At 25.0% G+C, this 23953-nt stretch overlaps 6 protein-coding genes across 6 annotated transcripts; 4 read left to right on the forward strand and 2 right to left on the reverse strand.

Moving 5' to 3' along the window:
- The first annotated feature begins 6073 nt into the window (after positions 1–6073).
- Positions 6074–7759, forward strand: DICPUDRAFT_95683 (uncharacterized protein). Its single transcript, XM_003292702.1, has 2 exons — positions 6074–6911; positions 6975–7759. Exons 1-2 carry the CDS (start codon positions 6093–6095, stop codon positions 7590–7592), a joined length of 1437 nt encoding a protein of 478 aa, XP_003292750.1. The 5' UTR covers positions 6074–6092; the 3' UTR covers positions 7593–7759.
- A 968-nt stretch (positions 7760–8727) lies between these two features.
- On the forward strand, positions 8728–11372 carry DICPUDRAFT_157507 (uncharacterized protein; the record flags this gene model as incomplete). Its single annotated transcript, XM_003292703.1, has 3 exons — positions 8728–10235; positions 10748–10883; positions 10950–11372. 3 exons carry the CDS (start codon positions 8728–8730, stop codon positions 11370–11372), a joined length of 2067 nt encoding a protein of 688 aa, XP_003292751.1.
- A 391-nt stretch (positions 11373–11763) lies between these two features.
- DICPUDRAFT_157508 (uncharacterized protein) lies at positions 11764–12323 on the reverse strand (the record flags this gene model as incomplete). The annotated part of the gene is made up of 2 exons (XM_003292709.1): positions 11764–11982; positions 12087–12323. The coding sequence occupies 2 exons, from the start codon at positions 12321–12323 to the stop codon at positions 11764–11766; spliced, it is 456 nt and encodes a 151-aa protein (XP_003292757.1).
- Positions 12324–13822: 1499 nt separating this feature from the next.
- On the forward strand, positions 13823–20695 carry roco6 (roco6, ROCO family protein). The gene is made up of 3 exons (XM_003292704.1): positions 13823–14154; positions 14302–16596; positions 16663–20695. The coding sequence occupies exons 2-3, from the start codon at positions 14447–14449 to the stop codon at positions 20534–20536; spliced, it is 6024 nt and encodes a 2007-aa protein (XP_003292752.1). The 5' UTR covers positions 13823–14154; positions 14302–14446; the 3' UTR covers positions 20537–20695.
- Positions 20696–22240: 1545 nt separating this feature from the next.
- Positions 22241–22621, reverse strand: DICPUDRAFT_41027 (uncharacterized protein; the record flags this gene model as incomplete). The annotated part of the gene is made up of 1 exon (XM_003292710.1): positions 22241–22621. A coding segment is annotated over one exon (381 nt), but the record flags the coding sequence as incomplete, so codon positions are not given.
- A 784-nt stretch (positions 22622–23405) lies between these two features.
- On the forward strand, positions 23406–23807 carry DICPUDRAFT_83362 (uncharacterized protein; the record flags this gene model as incomplete). The annotated part of the gene is made up of 1 exon (XM_003292705.1): positions 23406–23807. The coding sequence occupies one exon, from the start codon at positions 23406–23408 to the stop codon at positions 23805–23807; it is 402 nt and encodes a 133-aa protein (XP_003292753.1).
- Between the last annotated feature and the right edge of the window lie 146 nt (positions 23808–23953).

Below are 23953 nucleotides of genomic sequence, written 5' to 3' on the forward strand. Positions count from 1 at the left end.
CTAATGTAAAGCCATCAAATGTACCAGTAGTCGAGTCCGTGTCCGTAGTAGCCGCTAAAAAACTGGATAGTGCCAGGTATTTCCTTAATTGGGGGTATCTGGCATTATCTAAGTTTCCTCATCCAGGGAGGGTGAGGTTTTGCCATTTTTTTTATAAAAAACGATAGAGGGAACAATTATCTATCTACTGATACCTGAATCAGACCGTCTTACTCAAACCATCAAAAGTTATATTGGTTTAAAGTTTTTTTTTTCTATGCAGCCTCACATAAAATTTTTTAAAAAAACCCTTAAAAATCCCCAAATTTTTTTTTTAAAAAAATGCCAATTTTACCAAATTTGTTTTAAAAAAATTTTAAATTATTTTTTAATTTTTTTTTTTTTTTTAAAAGTATTTAAATTAATTTTTTTTTTTTTTTTTTTTTTAGGTCTTATATTTAGAACAACCATCATTTATTAAACTTTTAATATCCAATTTTAAATCAAACACTATGATATAAAATAATTAAATCAAATTATAGGTAAGTTTTAATTTTTTTATTTATTTTCTTTATTTAGGGAAAACAATATCAAAAACCACTTAATAAAGAATTTCATCATCATAATGGAAGCTCACAGATTAAACACCAGCATGTTTAGGGATAAAGAACTGAAACAATTGGAATAGTCACACAACTAAAGCCAAATACAATCGGATAAATAACTATTGGAAAAGGAAAAATAGTTGAAAGATTTTAGAAAATTATTGTATATTTTGGATGGCCCAGTTATTTTGCTCCTTATTACATAGTGTAACTATTAGATCATTCTAAAAAAGAATATGGAAAGGACAACTTATACAATTATTTTTCATATACCACATCAAAATAAGTGTAAAAAATCAACATCAACATCAAAACAACAATAATAATAACAACATAATGCTGTTAAATTAAAAAATAATAAAAGCCTTAAACTATTATATTCTTTAGTTTATATTCTTAATAAATTAAATTTTTTTAACAATTCAAGTCTTAATTTAAAATATTTTTATATCAATTTAAACTTATTTATATAAATTTCTAATACCACATACACATCAATGAAATAATACTAAAAAATATTAAATAACCAATTGTAGGAAATTTGGCAACAAATATTTTGACGAAATATGTCACAAACCAAATTAATAACACAAGAATTATAACCACAATGTGATGTAGCATATCTGTTTAGATCAAGAACTCAAAGTCATTCAAACCCTCGAAACAACTTTATAGAACCAATGACCAATGTAGATAGATCATCGCAACCATTCAAAGATGATACAACTAACAGTGAAGCTCAGATCAATCTACCAAAGCACCTCCGATCATACCTCTTGGCTTCAAAAAAGAAAAATAATAATAATAAAATTAATTAAACTAAAAAAATTAAAATTAAACCTTAAAATTAAATAAATAAATAAATGATTTAATTAATTTGACCATAATCAGAATATTCAAATTGAATCATAATGATAATGGATACATTTAAAGCAAAAAACATACACATACAAAAACATATGAGCACATACATGAACGTGGACATACTGATACTCATACTCATACTCATACTCATACTCATACTCATACTCATACAGTACATATTAACATGAAAATGCACACGCACACACATACACATGCACACGCACATACTCATATACATGCACATGCACATACACATACACATATTCATACCAATGAACATTCACATACTAATGCACATGCACTTGAACATACATACTCTCACATACATACTCTCACATACATACTCTCACATACATACACATACACATTTACAGATATACATAGATACTCTCAAATACATACATATGCAAATATATATACACATATTCATGCATGCACTTCCACATAGATACACATGCATATACATACACTTACACATACCCAAACATGCTCATACATATACATATACCTTTGCACATGTACATGCATATAAACAACATATGCACTTTCACATAAACATACACACATCACATATATACATTCATATGCACATGCACATGTATATACATAGTCACATGCTCATTCTCATACTCACATACATACACATTCACATAGGCATGGAAATACTGATAATCATACTCCTACTAGTACACAAGAAATGATAATAATAAAGTTGTTCCGGACATGGTATGCATACTCTACTTTAAAAATTGATGAAAAGGGATATTTTTTGTAACATAAATAAACTTACTAATAAAATAAAATAATTGAAAGTTAATAATATTCTATGGATACCCCAATAATTACCCAATTCATATAGAACCAAGATACTCTTTATTTAACTACAAGTTGGGCACGGTAACGTCAATTCGTGTATGATTCAGAGACTGGTAAGAGTGGTTTTTTTTTTTTTTTTTTTTTTTTTTTTTTTAAAAGTGAAGATAATTAAAAGCAAATGCTTTAAATTAATCAGTAAAATTTTATTTAATGTTTTTTTTATAAAGTTTTTAAAGAAAATATTCTAAACTGTTGATATTTGGTAAAGATTTGATGCTGATGAAGTATGCTCTTGCTATTCTTCTTTTGAATTTTCTATATTTTCCATTGTTTGTGGTTGTTTAGCTAGTTTAGTCCATTTTGAGGTTAGATTCTTATAATTGAGTTCTTTTATTGTATTTTCTTGATCGTCATATAATTCTTTACATAACCAAATCCAAACTTGATGAAATACCAGGGCTATGGCATTTCTATAAGCGAAACATCTAGTTAAGTCGAAATCTATTGCTTTATAGTTCCATTGGAAGTGTTATTTGTGAAATCTGGTGTTGTTGTAATCCATATTTATTTCTCCATCAGATTTGCGACCTTCTGTGATTTTGTATGGGGATTTTGTATGAAAGAGTGGTTTTTGGAAATTTGTAAAAAGTGGATTATAAAAACTTTTAAATCTCCGAAAAGATATATCTTAATGAAAAAGACTCCCCGTCCGGGAATTGAACCCGGGCCTTTCGCGTGACAGGCGAAAATCCTCACCACTAGACCAACGGGGAAGAGTTACAAAATTTAAAATTTAAGGCCTTTTTTTAGATTATTTAAATATAATATCTGTTGAAATTCATTTTTAAAGTTAAATTACCCAATAAAACTAAAGATATAACAAATATTCTCTTTTCAAAGTAACAATACCCACTGGGAGATATAACTAATATTCTCCTTTCCTTCACCTCGAACCACACTTTTTTATTTTTCATATTTTTACAATTTTAGGTAAAAAAATGGTAAAAAAATGAAAATATATGACAAAAAATGATAAAATATGAATAAAAAAGTGGGTTCTAGGTGTTTTAAAAAAATCCAAAATTAATAAATTTAAATAAGATAAAATTAAATAATTAAATAAATTAAAACTAAATTAATATATATCCTGTTTACACTCACTCCATTCAATTTGAATGTTTAAGGCAAAAATAAATGGTTAACTATTTTAACAAAAAAACGGGATTTTAAAATAGCTAACCACTATATTGTATTTTTCAGAGAAATTAAATTGATGAGATATGGGAAAGAGAAGTCAAACGCATAAACAAGATACATAAGGAACTCCAACACATAGATCCTGTAAGTCAGTACCATTTTTTCAAAACGCTAGCGAAATTCAGTAACTATTTTTTCTTGATTATTTATTTTTTTAATTTCAATTTATAATCAAACAAATTAGTAACCTTTGCTCTGGCCATTCAAATTGGGTGAATAAAACAAAAGTTCTTGGCTAAAGATTAAAACAAAAAAAAACAATATGAATATAAAATAATATTAAAGTATAATATAAAATGTAATACTTCTTTTTTAAATACATATTAATATTTGATTTTTTTAATCCCTCTTTCTATAAAAAATAAAAATAAAAAATTTAAAAAATAACTTTCGATTAATTTATTTTAATCGAAGCAAGATTTTTTTTTTTTTTTTTTTTTGGTGCGCACATTAGCATCAAAGAAATACTTTTTCATTTTTTTAAAAAGCTTTTTTTATTTGATTTTTTATTTTGTTTTGTTAATTTTTTTTTTTTTTTTTTTTTTTTTTTTAAAACTTTTATAATAAAACAATTGTTTTTTTTTTATAAATAATATCAATAAATATAAATATAAATAATTTGATAACTGCAGTGATTAAAAAAAAAAAAATTTTATTTTATTTTTTTTAAAAAAAAAAAATTTTTAAAAAAATTTTATTTTTTTTTTTATTTTTTTTTAATTTAATTTTTTTTTTATTTTTTTTTTTATTTTTTTTTTTATTTTGTATTATAATAAATAAATATTTAAATTTAAAATATCAACCAATAAAAATTTTATAATATAGATAGTAATAGTAACAGTAAATAATAAACCATCACTTAAAAAGATAAACCCCACACCCACTTGCTGTAATAAAATAAATATACCAAAAAAAAATAAAAAAAATAATAAAAAAATAAAACAAAATAAAATAAATAAAATAATTTTTTTTTTAAAAAACCATAAATTTTTTCAACACACACAATTTAAAATAATAAAGTAATAGTAATAGTAATAATAATAATAATATTAAAAAGAATAATAATTGCACCAGTTCAAAATAAAATATTTTTATTTTTATTTTTATTTTTTTTTGTTTTTTTTTCAAAAATATAAATATATATATAAATATATATTTCTGTAATAATAAAAATTTTATATTGTAGATTATAAATAAATTTGATTATTATATACATACATATTTTTTGTTTGTTAAAATTATTTTTTTATATGCAATTTTTATTTTTATATATAAATATATAAATAAAAAATAATATATGAAAAATAAAATACCTCACTAAATATATATAAATAAATAATTTAAATAAATAAATAAATAAATAAAATAATAAAAAAACCACTTGTAAATATAGTAAAAATTAAATAAAATAAAAAATGATGGTCCCATCATTATCAACTTCTATATCATCACCTGCTCTTTTCAAGGTATGTAAAAAAAAAAGAAAAAGAAAGAAATATTAAATATTAAATAGGAATTATAAACTAACAAGATAACAAATATTATAAAAACAATATATAGAATAGAGAAAATGAAGAAAATGACGAAAATGGTGAAAATGATGAACAACTAGAACAATTACAAAACCAAGCAAATGATTTGGGTGATTTAAATTTTGATTACGGTAACAATGGTAATAATAATGAACTTCAAGATCTAATGTCGTTAGTTAATAATAATAGTATTGATACCAATATGGGTGAAGAGGGTGGAGCAGCCGGAGGCAATGGCAATGGAACACTAAATGATTTATTTATACCCTCGATTAATGTAGCATCATTATTAGAAGATTTAGACCAAATCTCAGATGAACAACAACAGCAACAACAGCAACAACAGCAACAACAGCAACAACAGCAACAACAACAGCAAGAGCAACAACAAGAGATTGATGAAGAAGAGGAACAAGTTTCACCACAATCACAACACCAATTACTTTCACCACCAGTACGTAAAAGTAACAACTACGATATTAAAACACAAAAAGCAGTTGGCAGCAAAAGTGGTAGTACTGGCTCATCACCAAGATCACTAAGAATCTATAGAACTTTTCCATATAGAGGCGATCACCATTTCTCATGGCTAAACAGTTTTGAAAATAATAATGGTCAAGATAGTGCTGATGATCTACTTTTACAATACCACCAAAAACAACAAAAAGAAAGAGAAGAAAAAGAAAAACCAAAACCAAGTTCAACCAATGGTATTAGACACAGTAGAAAATATAAAGGTTTACAACAATTAGATTTTTTAGCTTTTCAACAACAACAACAACAAACATCAAACCAATTAGTACCAGATCAGTTTGGTGGTGCACCCTCATCATCTGATGATAGTCAAGATGATAATGTAAATAATTCAAATACAAACAGTAATATAATAAATGGCTCGACCCAATTATCACAATTAATAGAAAGCTTGGGAGGTTGTTCATCAGTTGGCGAAAATAAAAATTTTGAATTCACTCTTGATGATTTTAATAACTCAAGTTCCGACTTAAAAGATTTGGTAGTAGATGGCATAAATTTCGAAATGAACACATCAGAAAGCAATACAGATTTGGAAAAAATAACAAATTTAGAAAACAACACCGATATAAAACTAAATGAAATAGAGGAAGAAGATGAAAATGCTGGTGACGAAGAAATTGAAATTGACGAAGATGAAGAAAACAAAAACAATATAGAAACTGAACCACCAAAATTTATAGGTCAATTAAGAGTATCATCACCAAAATTTAATGACACATTAATAAATTCAAATAGTGGAAGAGTTCAACAAAATGAAAAGAAACAATTATCAAGAACTATAACATTTGCTGATCCATCTTCAATTCAAAGCTTTTTTGGTAATAACGTTGATGTTGGTGTATCAAATAATAATAACAATAATAATAGTAATAGTAATATTGGTAATAATTTCACAACATCATTGGCAGCAAATAACTCAAATAATAACAATATTTTAAGCTCAACATCATCACCATTAATTAAAATTGATCCAAAACATAAAATTTCAGAAAAAAATAGAACCTCATCTAAAATTAGTTTATCAACCATTTTCCCCAAATTACAATTTAACCAACAACAAACACCTACTCTTTCACCATCGAAATATTATTATCCATTATTACAACCATCAGAACTAACAACTTTAATTAGAGGCTACCATGGTGTTGCAGATATCAATAAAAAGGGTTTAAAAAGAGCTAAAAAGAGTATGGAAATGGAAGATGAATATTTATGTTTATCTCCTTTTGGAAATGAAGATCAACAAATGTCATTATTTGCAATTTTCGATGGTCACTCTGGTAAAAATGTTGCAGTCTCTGCAAAACAAATATTCCCATCGGTAAGTTTAAAATAATTATTATTATCATCAGTATTAAATACTAATATTTTATTTAATTTATAGATTTTATTAAAATATATTGATTCAGCCAAAAGAGAGATGGGCGGAAGACCTATTTATGATATGAGAGGAGTATTTTTATCAGCATTTAAAGAGGTCGATGCACAACTATCAAAATATGAATACGAAGGTTCCACTGCAACCATTTGTTTAGTATGGAAAGCTGGACATCAAAGATTTGTACAATCAGCCAATGTTGGTGATTCAACTGCTTTTCTTAGCTATGGAGCCGAAACTTTATTCCTCAGTAAGGATCATCGTTTAACAGACCCAGAAGAGATTACAAGAATTAAAGCTGATGGTATACAATTAACAGAAGGTCAAACTAGAATCAATGGTTTAATGGTTAGCAGAGCATTGGGTGACCATTTTATAAAACATTTAAATTGTGGTTTGATTGGTGAACCATATGTATCCCCTCCAATTTCAATAACACCTTTCCATTCTTACTTAATAGTTGCCTCTGATGGTCTTTGGGATGTAATCTCTGGTCATCGTGCTATGGAAATCATTAAATCTCAACAATCTGAAGAAAAAATGGCAAATAATTTATTACAATGTGCAGTGGGCTCAATCAAATCAAAAGATAATATTTCAATAATTGTTGTAACTTTACAATAAATAAATATATAAACAATAATAAAAATAATAAAAAAACAAATAATAATTTTAATAAAATGTATACAATAGACAACCAAAAGGTGATTTAGATATTGAATAGAGTAAACTATTTTAAAGAACCAATTGATGTAATAAAATAAAAAAATTTTATAATTAATGTTTTCTTTATTTTTCTTTTTCATTTGATTTTTAATAGCAACACTTTTATTTTTTTTTTTTTTTTTTTTTTATTGTTTTTAAAAAATTGTAAAAATATTTATTTTTAACTTTTATTCTTTTATTTATCCATCCTGTTTCTTTCTTATATTATTTTTTTAAAATATTGGGGCATCGAAAAAAAAAAAAAAAAGTTTTACATATAATCTAGTTTTGATCGGAAAAAAACAAGATGAGATAGATCAACACCCAAAATTTTTTATTTTTGAAAAATTTTTTTTTTTTTTTTTAAAATACGAAATCAGTTTCTAAAAATCTTATAATTAGTTAATTAGTTATTAATATTTTTTTTTTTTTTTTTTTTTTGTAATTATAATAATAGTAATAAAAAAAAATAATAAATAGTAATTGTATTAATATAATATTTGTATCATATAAATTTTTTTTTTTTATATATTGTTCAAATTATCTATTTTTTTTTTTAGTCATCTATATACAAACGAAATAATTTAAAAATAGAACAACAAAAAATAAAAATTAAATTAAATTAAATTAAAAAATATTTGTGGGGTTTTTTAAATAAATAATAATAATAATAATAAATCATATTATATTTTTCTTTTCATAACCACATTCAAATATTTGTTTTGAGTGTTTTTTTTTGTTTTGTTAATATTTTGTGTATGTGTTCCAAATATATAAATTATAATAATATTAAAAAAATCACTAGTTTTGTTGAGTTTTTTTTTAAAAAAGTAATATATAATAACAATACAACCAAAACAATATATTCTCACAATTTCAAAAATAATTAAATAAATAATTTTTTAATTTTTTAATTTTTAATTTTTTTTTATATACAATTTTAATAATTTAAACAATTAAATAATATATTATAATAATAAACAAAATAAACTTGGTTTTTTTATAAATAAAGTTAAATAGATATATAAAATAAAATATATATAAATAAATAATAATGACAATTAAAAATAGAATTAAAGATTTAAATAAAAATAAATTAACAAAGTTAGATTTAAGTGCATTAAAAATTACAAGTGTACCAAAAGAATTAACTAAAAGTATATCAGATTCAAAAAATGTAGTATTAAAAATAATAGAACTTGATTTAAGTTTTAATCAAATCAAAACTGCACAGTTTTTAGAAGAATTTGGCACCATTTCAAATGATTTTTCAAGTTTAGAAGTTTTAAATTTAATGGGAAATGTATTGCTAGATTTTAGTATGTCTGTAATAAAGTCACCAGTATCAATTACAAAATGGAATAATATATGCGAATTAAACCTATCTGGTTGTAAAATTACAAAAGTCACCAATCTATCGTTCGTTCATCTTGTAAAATTAAGAAAGCTCTCGTTGGCAAACAACAATATCGAAGTCATTGAAGATCAATCATTTTCATACTTTAAAAATACACTTGAAGAGTTATCATTGGCTGGTAATTCAATCAAGCAAATTCCAACATCATTGGTAGAGTTAAAAAGTTTAGAATTATTGGATTTAAGCGGTTGTCCAATTCAAAATTTACCAGATGGTTTAGGAAATATGATCTCTCTTTTAGAAATGAACCTTGGCAATTGTAAGTTAACAGAACTTCCAAATTCAATTGGTAAATTAAAAAGACTATGTGTTTTAGATATTCAAAATAATCATTTAAATGATTTACCACTCTCAATTGGCTATTGCATTGGTTTGGGTCAAAGTTCATCCGGTATAAATATCTATGGAAATTCATTTTCAAATAATTCCGAATTAAAATCAAGACAATCAAAGGGAGCAGCTTTAATTATGGACTATCTCGAAAAAAGAGTAACACTCCATGTTGGTGTTATTCCATTGGGCAGTAATAATAGCAATAATAATTTACAGCAGCAATCAATAAATGTATCTATCCCAAGTCCACGTCCAAGCCGTCCACCACAATACGATAAAATAAATGAAGATAGACCCCCACAGTACCAAAGTATTGTTTCATCCAGTGGATCAAATGGTAGCGTGTCCATTGAACACGCCATTAATATCCCAGGTCCAAAACCATTAAGAGAAAAGATTAATGACATTCTTCGTAACGATATTAAAATATATATGAAACAGTTCTTTGATGCAATTAGTCAAACCAACAACAATGCACCTCAAATTCAAGCGAACCAATTGATTGCTATTGGAAATATTTTAACACCAGCCCAAAACGAAATGGACCAATTATTTAAAACCTTTTCAATAGATACATCTAAAATGGTTTATAATTCCCCAATGCCCATAAATGGCGAGGATAAAATATTGCAAATTAAAAAAATTATAAACTTGAAATTAGAACACATTGCAGTCCATTCAAGATTTTTACTAGATTATATGGATCAAATATCCCAACCAAATAAACTATCATCCATGGAATATGACAAAAGAATTTCATTAATTAATCACACTCTACAGTCATTTGTTTTGAAATTGGCATTAATAAAAAAGTAAAATGGTATCAATAATATAAATAGATTATTACTTTTATAAAAATAAAATATACACTTTTTTTTTTAAAAATATTATTAAAATTTTTTATAAATTCATTATTTAATTATATATTTTTTAATAAAATTTATCTAAAAATAAATTGTGTGTGGGTGTGGGGTTTAATTATTTTTTATTTTTTTATTTTTTTTTATTTTTTTTTTTTTTTTTTTTTATTTTTTTTTTTATATTTTTTAATATTTATAAAAATACTTTAATTTTAAAATGTTATAAACTTGTAATATTAAATAGTATTTTTATTATATTTTGTTTTTTTTATAAATTATTTAATATTTATTTTTCTTTTATTTAAATTATATTTGTTTTAACTCCACACCCATTTTGTTTTTAATTCATTATGGATATATTTAAACATACAATATTAATAACAGGGGGCGCGGGTTTTATGTAAGTACTAGTATACTCATATTATTGCTTTGTAAACCCTCTACTAACCAATTTAAATATATAGTGGTTCACATTTATCTATATTTTTAACAAAGAAATATAAAAATTATAAAATAATTGTAATTGATAAATTAGATTATTGTTCGAATTTAAACAATTTAAACAGTATTATAAACGAGCCAAATTTTAAATTTTATAAAGTAAATTAAAATCAGTTTAAGAATTGGTTAGATATAGTTTTTCTAACTTTTCTATTATTTAATTAGGGAAATATATTGGATGAAGATTTTTTAAATAACCTTTTTATAAAAGAAAATATAGATACAGTATTTCATTTAGCAGCCTATACACATGTAGATGAGTCATTTAAAAACTCAATAAAGTTTACAGAGAATAATGTTTTAGGTACTCACTATTTATTAGAAGTTTGTAAAAATTACAATATTTCAAAATTTATTTATATTAGTACTGATGAAGTTTATGGAAGCGGATTAATAAATGATGAATATTGTAATAAAAAAGATATTATTATAAATAATGGTGAAAATAATAGTGTTGATTATAATAATGTTAACAATATTAACAATAATAATAATATTAAAAAAAAAAATATAAAAAATAAAGGGTCAATCGAAAATAAAACTATATCGACGACACTTATTGTCATATTATTAGTAACGAAACAATAGAATATACTAACTTTATAATATATCTAAACGATAGACCTTTTAACGTCTACCGATACAACCTTCATTGCTCCAAACTATCAAAATGGCGGTTGGGGGAAAAACATATCTTGGGGAGAAGGGATTAAAATAACCTTTGATTGGTATTTATTAAATCCAAACTATTGGTCCGCTATTAATGATGTTATAAAAAATGAAAATGAAGACATAAATAAACAAATTTAAAATAAATAAATAGATAAATAAATGAATAAAAATAAATTTCATTTTCCTTTTTTTTTTTTTTTTTTTTTTTTTTAATATACATTTCTAAATACAATTTTATTTTTATTTTTTTTATTTTTATTTTTTTCTATATATGTTATATTGTTTTATAGTTTATATTAATGTTTGTTTAATCATCACCTTCTTCTTCAGAATCGTAATCTGAATCATCTTTTTTATCTTCTTCACTATCATCGTCTTCAAATTCTACAACTGGTAAAAGTTCATTTTTAATTTCTTGATTATTGGTAATATCAATAGCTCTTTCTTTATCTACATTTACAATATCGATATTTGCTTTATTTTTAACTAAAAACTTGACTGTATCTAATCTGTTTCTTCCTGCAGCCTATTATAATATTTAAAAATTATAAAATTAGTATTCAAGGATTATTTTTTTTTTTTCTTTAGGAATTACATTATATTATAAAATTTTTAAATAATATTATTTACTTTATGAAGTGGGGTATCACCATGTTTATTTTGAGCATTAATATTTGCACCGGCTTTGATTATAGCTTCTACAACTGCGGTATGACCAGCATTTGATGCATAATGTAAACCTGTATTTCCTAAATGATCGCTACTGTCAATTGAAATTTTCTTACTTGAAACTAATTGAATGATATCATCTAAATATCCACTTTTGCAATTTGAAAACCAAGCATCTTCGAATGAAGTTTCTGCCATCATCTTTAAAAAATATTTATATTTATATTTATATTTGTGATTATATAAAAAAATAAAAAAAATCAAAAAAAAAAATTTATATTAAAAAAGTTTTGATTTTTTTTTTTTTTAAAATTTTTTTTTTAATTTTATTATTTGAATTATAATTAAAAAAAAAAATGGGTTTTTTTTTGCACACCCTTTAAGTTGAGAAAATAAAGGATACAAATTTACACATAATATAATTAATTAAAATATATCAATTATTATTTTTTTACATATTTAAACATAAACAAAATAATATCCATTTTATTGGCCTGATACCATTAAGGTAAAAATAATCACCATTTAGTTTATAAAAATAAAATATAAAAACAAAATAAAAAATTAATAAAATAGTTATTTCATTGCCTTTGTTATGGAAAACTAGTGGAAATTTAAAATTTTTGGATTTATAATTACTTTTTTTTCTTTTTTTTTTTTTTTTTATTTTTTTTTGTTTTTTTTCTTTTTTTTTTATAAAATAATATTAAAAATTTTTTTTTTTTTTTTCTTCTTTATCTTTCGGTATAAAAAAAACAAATGTAATAATAAATCCCAAAAAATTATAGTTTTTTTTACAATAAATATTAAAAAAATAAATATCTAATATTCCACCACAAATATTTTCGTTATTTAAAAAAATATAAAATTTTTTTTATTATTTTTTTTTTAAAATTTTTTTTTTTTTTTTTTTTTTAAATTTTTTTTATTTTCAATCATTTGATTTTTTATTGTATAATATCTCTTCCCTATATTTTAAACAATAATAATTATAAAAAGGAATTAAAAACAATCACAATCATACATGTTTTAAATAAAATCAAACCCTTTATATAATCAAAAAAATAAAAAAAAAAAAAGTAAATTTTCATTTTATAAATTTTGTTTGTTTTTATTTCTTTTGTTTGCTTTGATTATAGATACCCAGTTTTGTTTGTTTGTTTGTTTGTTTGTTTTTGGATAAAATCCTAATTCATATTTAAAAAAACTTTACACAAATTAACTATTATATTATATTTTTAATTTGTTTTCCGTTGGTTTAATAACTCATAGCCCAATTAATCAAATAATAATAATCAAATTATATAATAATTAAAATAATAATAATATAATAATAATTATTATAATTTTAATTGTAATTTTAGAATCCAATTAATTCAGTTTTTAAAACAATCCTCACACCCACACTTTTAATTTTTTAATTTTTTTATTTATTTTTAAAATTTTTTTTTCATTTTATTTTTAATTTTTTCAAATATATACATATTTATGTATATTTATAAAAAATAGTGTTGGTTTTTTTTTTTTTTAGTGTGTATGCATAAAATTTTAAAAGACAATACAATTTCATTTACATATAGTTTAGTTTTTTATATTATCTTTTAAAAGCAATAGCAAAATACTAATTTAATTCTATTCATTAATAATTATTACTTTTAGCATCTACCATATAGTTTTTTTTTTTTTTTTTTTTTTTTATAATTAATTTAAAGGAATAAAACATAAAAATATTAATAATATATAATAATATAATATAGTATTGTTTTTTTTTTTTTTCAGTTCAACTCTGTAGATTTTATTACAGATAATTTTCAAATTTTTATATATAATTATAATAAAAATAACATATAATAGCATTTATAATAATAGTAACAACAATAAAAGAACAACTCTCATATCCAGTACATTAATAACAATTAATTTAGTTTTATTTAAATTTTAATTTTTTTTATTGTAATAAAAAAAAACAACAAAAAAAAAAAAAAAAAAAAGAACCAAAAACATAATATATAAAATATTTACTTTAAATGTAAGTTTAATTTTTTAATTTAATGTAATGATCATTCATTATAATAAAAATTTGTTTAAATGGCTGTTACTGGTTATTTTTTAAATCAAAATTAAAAATGATTTTTTTTCAACGTTTACTAATTTTTTTTTTTTTTTTTTTAAATAGATATAAATTTTTTTAAAAATTAGTAAAAAAAAATATACTTTTAAAAATAATAATCAGTAAAAATACAATTATAATAATAATAATCAATAAAAATTAATAAATAAAATATTTTTATTTATTTATTTTTAAATATATATAAAAATAAATGTCACAGTTTATAACAAATAGTAATCACTTTAATGAAACCAATAATTTAAATTCACAATTATTGAGCGATTTAAATGATGAAAAGAGAACGTTCATGAATCAAGATGAAGAAAACTTTATACAATCACAAAAGAATAAACTAGATTTATCAAAGCAACAAATTTATTCATTAGAGGAGCGTTTAAGCAAAGAAATTCAAATAAAGTTTTCAAATGATTTCAATATGGTATCAATATTAAATTTAAATGACAATCTTTTGGGTGAAGTTCCAGAATCTATTAGACTATTAACACAATTGGAGCAACTTTCATTAAGAGGCAATCATATATTAGAGATACCAAAATGGCTACCAACCGATTTCAAACTCCTTCGTAAATTAGATCTCTCACACAATGTTATTTCTCAAGTACCAGTAACTTTTAATAAATTCAGTACATTAGAAGATCTCAACTTATCAAACAATTATATCTCACACATTCCACCATCATTCTTTCCAGAGAATATTATGACATTAGATCTATCACACAATCTTTTCAAGGAGATTGAGTTACCACCATGGTTCGAAAGTTTATTATCGTTAGACATCTCTGGTAACAAGTTAAAGCATTTAGGTAATCTTCCATATCACTTGGTTAAGGTTTCTATAGATGACAATCATTTAGAGTCCATTGATCATAAGGTTATTATAAGAAATAAAGATTTAGCGCTCAAATTTAATCAGTCCTTTAGTGATATAGTTTTAGAAAGAATTTATCAATGTTGGTACACAGGTGATCCAGTATTGGATCTTTCTGGTTTGGGTATGTGTGTAGTTCCACCTATCCTTGGTGAGCTTACACATTTAACCCATTTGGATTTATCTGGTAATTGTATTTCAGTTTTACCACCAGAATTATCAAAGCTCACAGAATTGGTGCGTTTAGACATCAGTTATAACATCCTTACTACACTTCCATTATATATTGTCAGTTTTAAAAAGTTAGAATCACTCGAGTTACAAGGTACCCTTGACTATTTAGTATCACCACCACGTCGTATCGCAGAAACTGGTAAACTTATTGATATTCAAAGATATTTCCAAGATCTCTTCCAAGGTGATCCAAGCTATCGTGTAAAATTAATGATTGTTGGTCAAGAAAATGTTGGTAAAACAAGTTTGGTAAAATGCTTAAAGATGAAAAAGAAATTTGCCAAAGGTGTTGATCATTTAGGAACCAATGTCTCTACTGATGGTATCGATATTGAAGAGATCAAATTTAATTTAGATGTCGAGGTCCCAAGTCAGTCTGTCCCATCAATGCCCTCTTCAAATTCCACTTCATCACTATCATCACATCCACCACAAATACAACCTACCCTTTCTAGTGCTTCATTAAATTCTTCATTCAGTATTGGCAGTAATATAAATAGTAATAATAATAATAATAACAACAACAATAGTAATGTGCATAGTAGTCACTCAAATGGTACTCATAGTAATTCCAGTAGTGGTAACCCAAATAACTCTTATGTAAATACAAATAGTAACGGTGGAAATGTTAACAGTAATGGTAATACATTAAGTAATGGTGGAACCAGTAATGTAAATAGTAATGGTGCTCCAAGTGCTATGAATACAAGTATTACAAGTAGTACTGGAAGTGGTCTTGGCCCAGTTGGATCAATGGTTAATCAAAAAGTTACAATGTCTATTTGGGATTGTGCAGGTCAAGAGCTTTATTATACAAGTCATCAAATGTTTCTTACAGATTCTGCTTTATATGTCGTCGTATGGAATCTTTGTAAACCTGAAGTTAATAGTAGAGTAGAGTTTTGGTTACACTCAATTCGTTCAAAAGCCGAAAGTGCTCCAATTCTCTTAATCGGTACTCATTTGGATGACTATCTTCAAACTCACAACGAATCTGAATTGGACGATATCTTAAGTAATATTTATAACAAATATTTTAGAAAATTCAAATTAAAAGGTATTTGTGTAGTAAGTTGCTCAACTGGTCATGGTTTTGATCAATTCCTCGATCTCTTAAAGAAAACTGTTGTAGATCTACCATCATTAAAACAATCATTACCAGAATTATACTTAAAATTAGAAAAATTAATTATTAAAAAAAGAACAACTATGGCGCCACCAATTTTAACTTGGCAAAAGTAAGTTTATTTTTTTCTTCAAAAAATTATGTAATAATAATACTAATATTATTTTTTTTTTATTAGTTATTCACAAATGGTTTTATCAAATTTAGATTTCCATGATGAGGTTCATGTTAAGGTTGCAACTAAATCTTTAGTACCTTTAGGTTCAATTTCATTTTTTGATGAGCCAGGTTTAGATCAATATGTATTTTTAGATCCACAATGGTTAACTGGTGTTTTCTCATCCATCATTACAACTAAACATAAATTTATCAAAGATGGTGTACTTAGAAAGAGTGATCTTTATCAAATTTGGAAGCCACCTCATTTTATTGAAGATGAAAACCTTCATTCCCTTTTAATTTCATTATTAGAAAGATTTGAATTGATGTTCCCTCTTGATAATATCGATTCAAGTACTCCATCATTAAATGCGTCACAAGTAGGTAACAGTTATTCAACAGGCTCTCAAAATGGTGGCAGTAATAAATCATCCCCATTCAAACCACCAACTTCACCTCAAACCTTAAGACTTGGCAGCGATAAAAGAAATAGTGGTTCATCATCTGCTACAATCCTTCAATCAGCTGCTTCATCAAATAATAAAAAGAGAAATCAAACTATTACAGGTTCACCATCAGGCAGATCAAGATCAAATTCAGATATCGAAAATTCAATGTTACCAGCCATGTCACCAAACTCACTTAGTCAATCTGGTGGCATTAATGCTGATGGTAGTAATACATCTGGTGATATCAATCAAATTGGTAGTCCAAGTAAAATGGGTTCAAATACTTTAACAACAAATATTTTTAATGAATTTAACCAAAGATTCATTATTCCATCACAATTACCAGATACTCGTCCTGCATTTGGTTTATTATGGCCATCAACTGATAACTCTCGTATTGAATATAATCGTTGGATTCAATTATCATTTGCACCAGCAGGTCTCTTCAGTAGATTATTAATTCGTCTTTTAACAAGTAAAGAGTTTGAAATGAAACCAATTCTTTATTGGAGAAATGGTGTTGTTGTTGATGCTCAAAGTGGTCGTGGTTTCTTGGCTACATCAACAGCTCTTATCGAAATGTGTCCAAGTTATAGTAATTGTAGTTCAACAATTAAAATTAGCGTTAGAGGAGATCGTAGAAGTGGTAAATCTTTAGCAGCAAAATTACTTCGTTTAATTGTCGAAATTACTGATACTCTTTGCACTAGTTGGTATCATTTAGAAACTAATCAAGTTATTCCATGTCCACATTGTTCAAATAAATCAAATTGCACATTATTCAGTTTAACCGAATGTGAAAGTGTTGCAAGTAGTGGTGTTTGGTATTTAGTTTGTGGTGATAGAAAGATTGGTTTTGAAAGTTTTGTACCAGATGTTGCTATGAGCGATTTCTGGGGTTCAGGTAGCAAGAAGTTTAATTATAATGAAATTAAAATTCACAAAGAAAAACAAATTCTCATGATCAAATCAAATGTTTATGGTGAAATTCAATTCGATATCAAATTACCAATTATAAATGGTGCAGATAATAACAATAATAATGGCGAAAATAGTCAACCAACTTCACCAAGAAAAGAAAATGATTTACCATTTATTAATCAATTAGTTTCTCTAGAATCAACTGCTTCATCTAAAGAAATTATACCAATCAAAATTGAATTCGACTCAAATAATCAAACACTTATTGTTTCAGGTTCTTATAAAAAACAAATTGGAAATAACAAGCAAGATCAATTCATAATCGGTGAGGTTGAATTTGATTCACCAAAACTTATTGGTCGTGGTGCCTCTGGTAAAATTTATCGTGCCAATTTAGGTGATACAATGGTTGCAGTCAAACAGTTAGAGGTCGTAGGTGAAGATGCCCCAAGAATTTTTAGCGATTTTAGAAGAGAAATTCACGTAATGAGTGATTTAAAGCATCCAAATGTTGTCAATCTTTTAGGTTTCACTCTAAATCCATTTACTATGGTTATGGAATATATAGATTGTGGTGATCTCCATAAATTCCTTCATTCTCAAATCGGTGATATCTTAAATGGAAATTGGGCTTTAATTTTGAAATTAGCTCTCGATATTGCCAAAGGTATGGATTTCCTTCACTCTGTTACTCCACCACTTTTACATAGAGATCTTAAATCACCAAATGTACTATTAAGTATGAAGAATGGTGTTTATCATGCTAAAGTTGGTGATTTTGGTCTTTCATCTCGTATGTTTATTCAAGCACTCAAACACAAACTTAGAAATTTCCCAGTTGGAAATATTACATGGGTCGCACCAGAAATTCTCCGTGAGGAAGAATACACAGTCAAGTCTGATGTATATGCATTTGGTTTAATTTTACACGAATTGATGACTAGAAAACATCCATACCGTGAGTTTAATTATCAAATGGTTTCACTTCAGGAAGAAGCTATTAAGAGTGGATTAAGACCAACCATTGCTCCACAATACACCCAAACTGTTACAGGTCATGAATATTGCGCTTTAATTCGTGATTGTTGGGATTCAGATATCGATAGAAGACCAACATTTAACAAGATTGTCAAACGTATCAAGCAAATTATTGGTAGAGATGTCAATAATATTTTAGAGGGTACTGATATTGGATCATCCCCAAGTATAGATCCAGTTTCACAAAGTAAAAATCTTGACGATTCAAATAATCCACACATTAGTCATATGAATCTTGGTGATGCTCCATCCGATGAAAATTTAGGTGGTCAACTTCAATTAAGTATGCGTACACAACCAGAAGCTAAAGTTAATCAATTGGTTTGGGAATTGGGATCGCGTAGAGTATGGGGTGGTTGTGAAGGTGGTGAAATTCTTGTTTGGAATGCTGAAAATGGTAATCAAATCTTTAGAGAACAAAAGCTTCATCCAGGTCCAATTCGTGCAATGGCTCTTGTTAACCAAGAGGATATTTGGTCAACAGGTGCAACAGGTTCACATTGTTCAATTAGAGTTTGGAATGCTTGGCGTTTCAATTTGGATGACCAACAAGGAACTAAATCAGACTATATTACAAAAAAAGGTAGAGGCGGTTCAACCTTTGGTAGAAAATCATGGAGAGTAAGATGGTTTGTTCTAAGTAGATTCGATAAATCCCTCAAATATTATGCAAAACAAAATGATAAAGATCCAAATTGTACATTATTATTAGAAGGTGCTTGGCTTGAAGAACAAAATGCTGGTTTTAGAGTATCGCTCCATCTCAGTATCCCAGAAAAGAGAACCATGGAATTAGAGTTTAAGACTGAATCAGAAAAATCATCTTGGATGATTGCTATTAATCGTGTCATTAATCAAAATATTCCACTTCACGAAATCACTTTAGGTAAATTTGTAAAATCAGAAAATGATTATGTAACCTCTATTTTAGTGATCAATCAAAATGTTTGGGTAGGCTTCAAAGAATCTAATCATATCGTTGTATTCAATTCAAAAACAAAAGATTTAGTTCAAAAGATTCAAATGGACGATCAATGGAAAGGAACTGATCAAATGATTCTTCATCAAAGCTTTGTTTGGGTAGCTGGCCGTAATAATTTAGCTCAAATTGATTCTTCATCCTATCAAATTTTACATGTTCACAATCATTACACTCAACCAATTCTTTCGATGGCTTCTGTTGAAAATAATGTTTGGGTTTCAGCTGAAGATACTTCTCTTTCAATTTGGGATGGTGAAAATGGATCATTCATTAAAAAAGTTGAAAATACTACAAATTCTAAATTTACAAAGATTTTATTCTTTAGCGGTTATCTTTGGGCTTGTTCTCAAGGTTCAATTCAAATTTATTGTATTCATAACCATGTTTCGAAAAAGAAAGTTGAAACTAAAAATCATCCAAATAGTATTATAGATTTAATTAAAGTTTTCCAACAAACTGTTTGGTCATGTTGTGGTAGTCATAACATTTGTATTTTCTCTTAATAATAATAAAATAATAAATAGTAGATAATAAATAATAAATAAATAAATAAATAATAAATATATAATAAATAAAAAAATAAAAATATAACAAATAAATAATAGAATATATAGAATTCAATGTAATATTAATAAAAAAATTTTAATTTTAATTTTAATTATAATTTATTTTTTAATGTATTTCTTTATTTTTCATTATTGAATATTTGTTTTATTTTGCATATTTTTTTGGCACGAAGTTTTTGTTCCGAATTTTCAAAAATGAAGTACCCCAAGTAGGAGTTCAAACAAATAGATAAAAATATTATGAGTAATGAAATATTTTACTAAATAACAAAAATGAAACTCCTAGGATTTTTGATATGAGTTTGAGCTTTTTATACTGATTATAACTTCGATTGAGATTATTTCAATACTCATAATTCGAGTAACTAATTCTTTGATGAATGTTTATGTGGCATATTGGGTCAGAAATGATTGGGTCATTATAGAGAACAGTATAAAAGGGGTTGGCCATTTTTGTATTAATTTTATTATCGAAATGTTATGTCTTAAAGAAAGTGGGGTAATACAAGGACATAGGTCGTGTTAGCTTTTTTTTTTGCTTTTTAAAAATATATTGGAGTGTTTATTCCATTTTATAATTTTATTAATTATAAGATCTAAATATCTGAATTGACCAGATATTACTTGAAGCAAAATGATTCATTCGAAAACGAATGCTCACATTTATTAAATATTACCACAACTTTATTTTTCTTTTTTTTATTTTTCGTTTTTCTTTTTTCTTTTTTTTTTTTAATATTAAATTAATATATCATTTTATTCTAAAGAAAAGATAAATGTGTTAGTTCATTTATGGGCACGGGAGGAGGGCTTTTTTCTGTTTCAAATAAAAAAGTCGGGTTAGCTTTTTTTTTTTTTTTTTTACTTTTTCACAAAAAATGATAAAAACTTTTATAAAATTTTAAAAAAAATCCCCAAAAAGAAAAAAAAACCAAAGTTTTTATCCCTGTCGGGTTAGCTCAGTTGGTACGAGCGTAGGTCTCATAATCCTAAGGTCGTGAGTTCGATCCTCACACTCGACAGTATATAAGTTGATCTATCTTCCGTGTGATTAATAAGTTTTTGTATATAGAGCTACTTTAGTTGGGGAGCAATGATAGCCAAGTAGTCCAACGAATTTGATATGGTTCATATCTACTCTTGTAATGTATTCATATGCATTTTAGAATTAAATGAATATTACAGTTATAATTATATCTCAACTAAATAATATATTTATATTTTCCTTTATTTTAAATAATTTATTATTTAAAATTAAAAAATAAAAATAAAAAAATTGAAAAATTTAAAAAATAAAATTTTATTTTTTAGTTTTCAGTTTTCGGTTTTAGTTTTCACAAACAAACAATTGTATATTTATTTGATTATTAGAATTATTTATATTTATTATTTATCTATAACTAAAGTAGCTCCATCTACATTACACTCTATTTGTTTCACCTTTTTGCATGGTTTCTATTATCAATTCGATTAAATATAGTATCGCTGTATCTTTCTCAATCTTAAAACTATATTTATCTCTTTTATCTAAAATTTCTTTATTTTCACTATTGATAATATTAAAAGATGCTAAAACTTTTGATTCATACTTTGGTAGTTGCTGACTGTTGTTATTGTCATTGTTGGTTTCTATTGAGTTTGTTAAAATTTCTTTAATATTGAACCATCTTTTTCTGTAGAGATATCACAGTTATTATTAAATGAGATTAATTCTATTTCGTAAATACAGGTTGCATTAGGGGGTACTAAGTCACCATTGCCGACGCTGCCATATGCATATTTTGCTCTAATTGTCAATGTTGAGATTTCACCTTTTTTCATCGATTTAATTGCATAGTTGAATCCTTTGATTGGTTCTTCGGGACTACCTAAAATAAATGAAAAACTTGATTTCTCTCTAATATTTTCAAATATTGTTCCATCAATGGTCTTGCCAATAAAATGAATATAGACTTGATCACCATCGAATGGAAAGTTTGTTCTGTTACCACTCGTTTTTATAATTTTACTGATACCATTATCTGTTGTTAGTTTTATAGTTTTATTAATTTCATTTTCTATTCTATTTTTTTCTTCATTATTAAATATTTGTTGTTGTTGTTGTTGTTGTTGTTGTTTTCGATTTTCTGTATAACATTAATACTTTTTATTTTTAAAAAAAAAAAAAAAAAAAAAAAAATATTTTAAAATAAAATAATTTAAAAAAAAAAAAAAAAATTAATTTTTATAAAAAAAGTTTTTATTTTATAAAATCAATTAAACAATGAAATCAGGTTACAATAATTCAGGGATTTTAAGATTTTTTGAAGCCAAATTAGAAAAGAAACATTATTTAGCAGGTGGTTGCGAAATATCATTAATGGTCACAATCGAAAATATGAAGAAGAATAATTTTTAAAAAGTTTTTTTTTTATTTTTTTATATTTATTTTTTTTTGGAAACCTATAAAATGATTGTAATAAAATCCGTTGGGCAACAGATTATAATACCAGATTCTTTATCGAAAAAGATTAAAATTTTATAAAATAAGATATAATACACAAAAATATAATAAAGAAATAAGTTATTTACAAAAATTAATAAAATCAAAAGCAAGAAAAGATATATGAAAAGGAGGAACAAGAAGAGGAGCAAAATAAACTAGAAGAAGAGCAAAAGGAGGAAAAAGAAGATAAAGAAGAGGAAAATGAAAATAATTTATTAGAACAACAAACAAACCAACCAAAACACCCAGAGCAGCAATTTGGCCAAAAAAAAATTAAAAAAATTAAACGATAGCACTAAATGGGTTCAATGGCTCTGTGCAATGATAGATGCCCATGGTACTTTAGCAATTAATGAAGAAGGAAGAGTTAAGTTAAATATTTCACAACAAAATGCAGACCATAAAAGCTTCATTGAAATGAAGACAAAATTAACTGGTAAAATTAAAATCGACGAAAAAACAAATACTATTAGCTTTTTATTAAAGGATGTCAACAGTGGTATTATTAGAGTTATGAATATTGGTAATTTTGGAAACCCAGAAAAGCAAAAACAATTTAGTGAAGTTTGTAAAATATATAATATCAAATATAGAGAACAGGAGAAAATATCCCCAACCGATGGCTGGGTAGTTGGAATGTACGAAGCTTTATGCCATGCCCATATAAATATGAGAGAACTCTCTTTGACTTTAACATTTGAACATGACAACTATGAAATATGAAGAGATTATCAAAAGCATTAAAAGGTAGATTGTCCCAAAATGAAATAACAGGTAAATATAAAGTAGTTTTTAAAGGCCTTTAAAAAAACTGTGCCTGAAATTGAAAGATTTTTACTTTACTTTAAAAGAAAATCGACCAAACTCAA

This window comes from Dictyostelium purpureum, assembly GCF_000190715.1.
Source record: "Dictyostelium purpureum unplaced genomic scaffold DICPUscaffold_367, whole genome shotgun sequence".
In the NCBI taxonomy this organism is placed as follows: Eukaryota; Evosea; class Eumycetozoa; order Dictyosteliales; family Dictyosteliaceae; genus Dictyostelium; species Dictyostelium purpureum.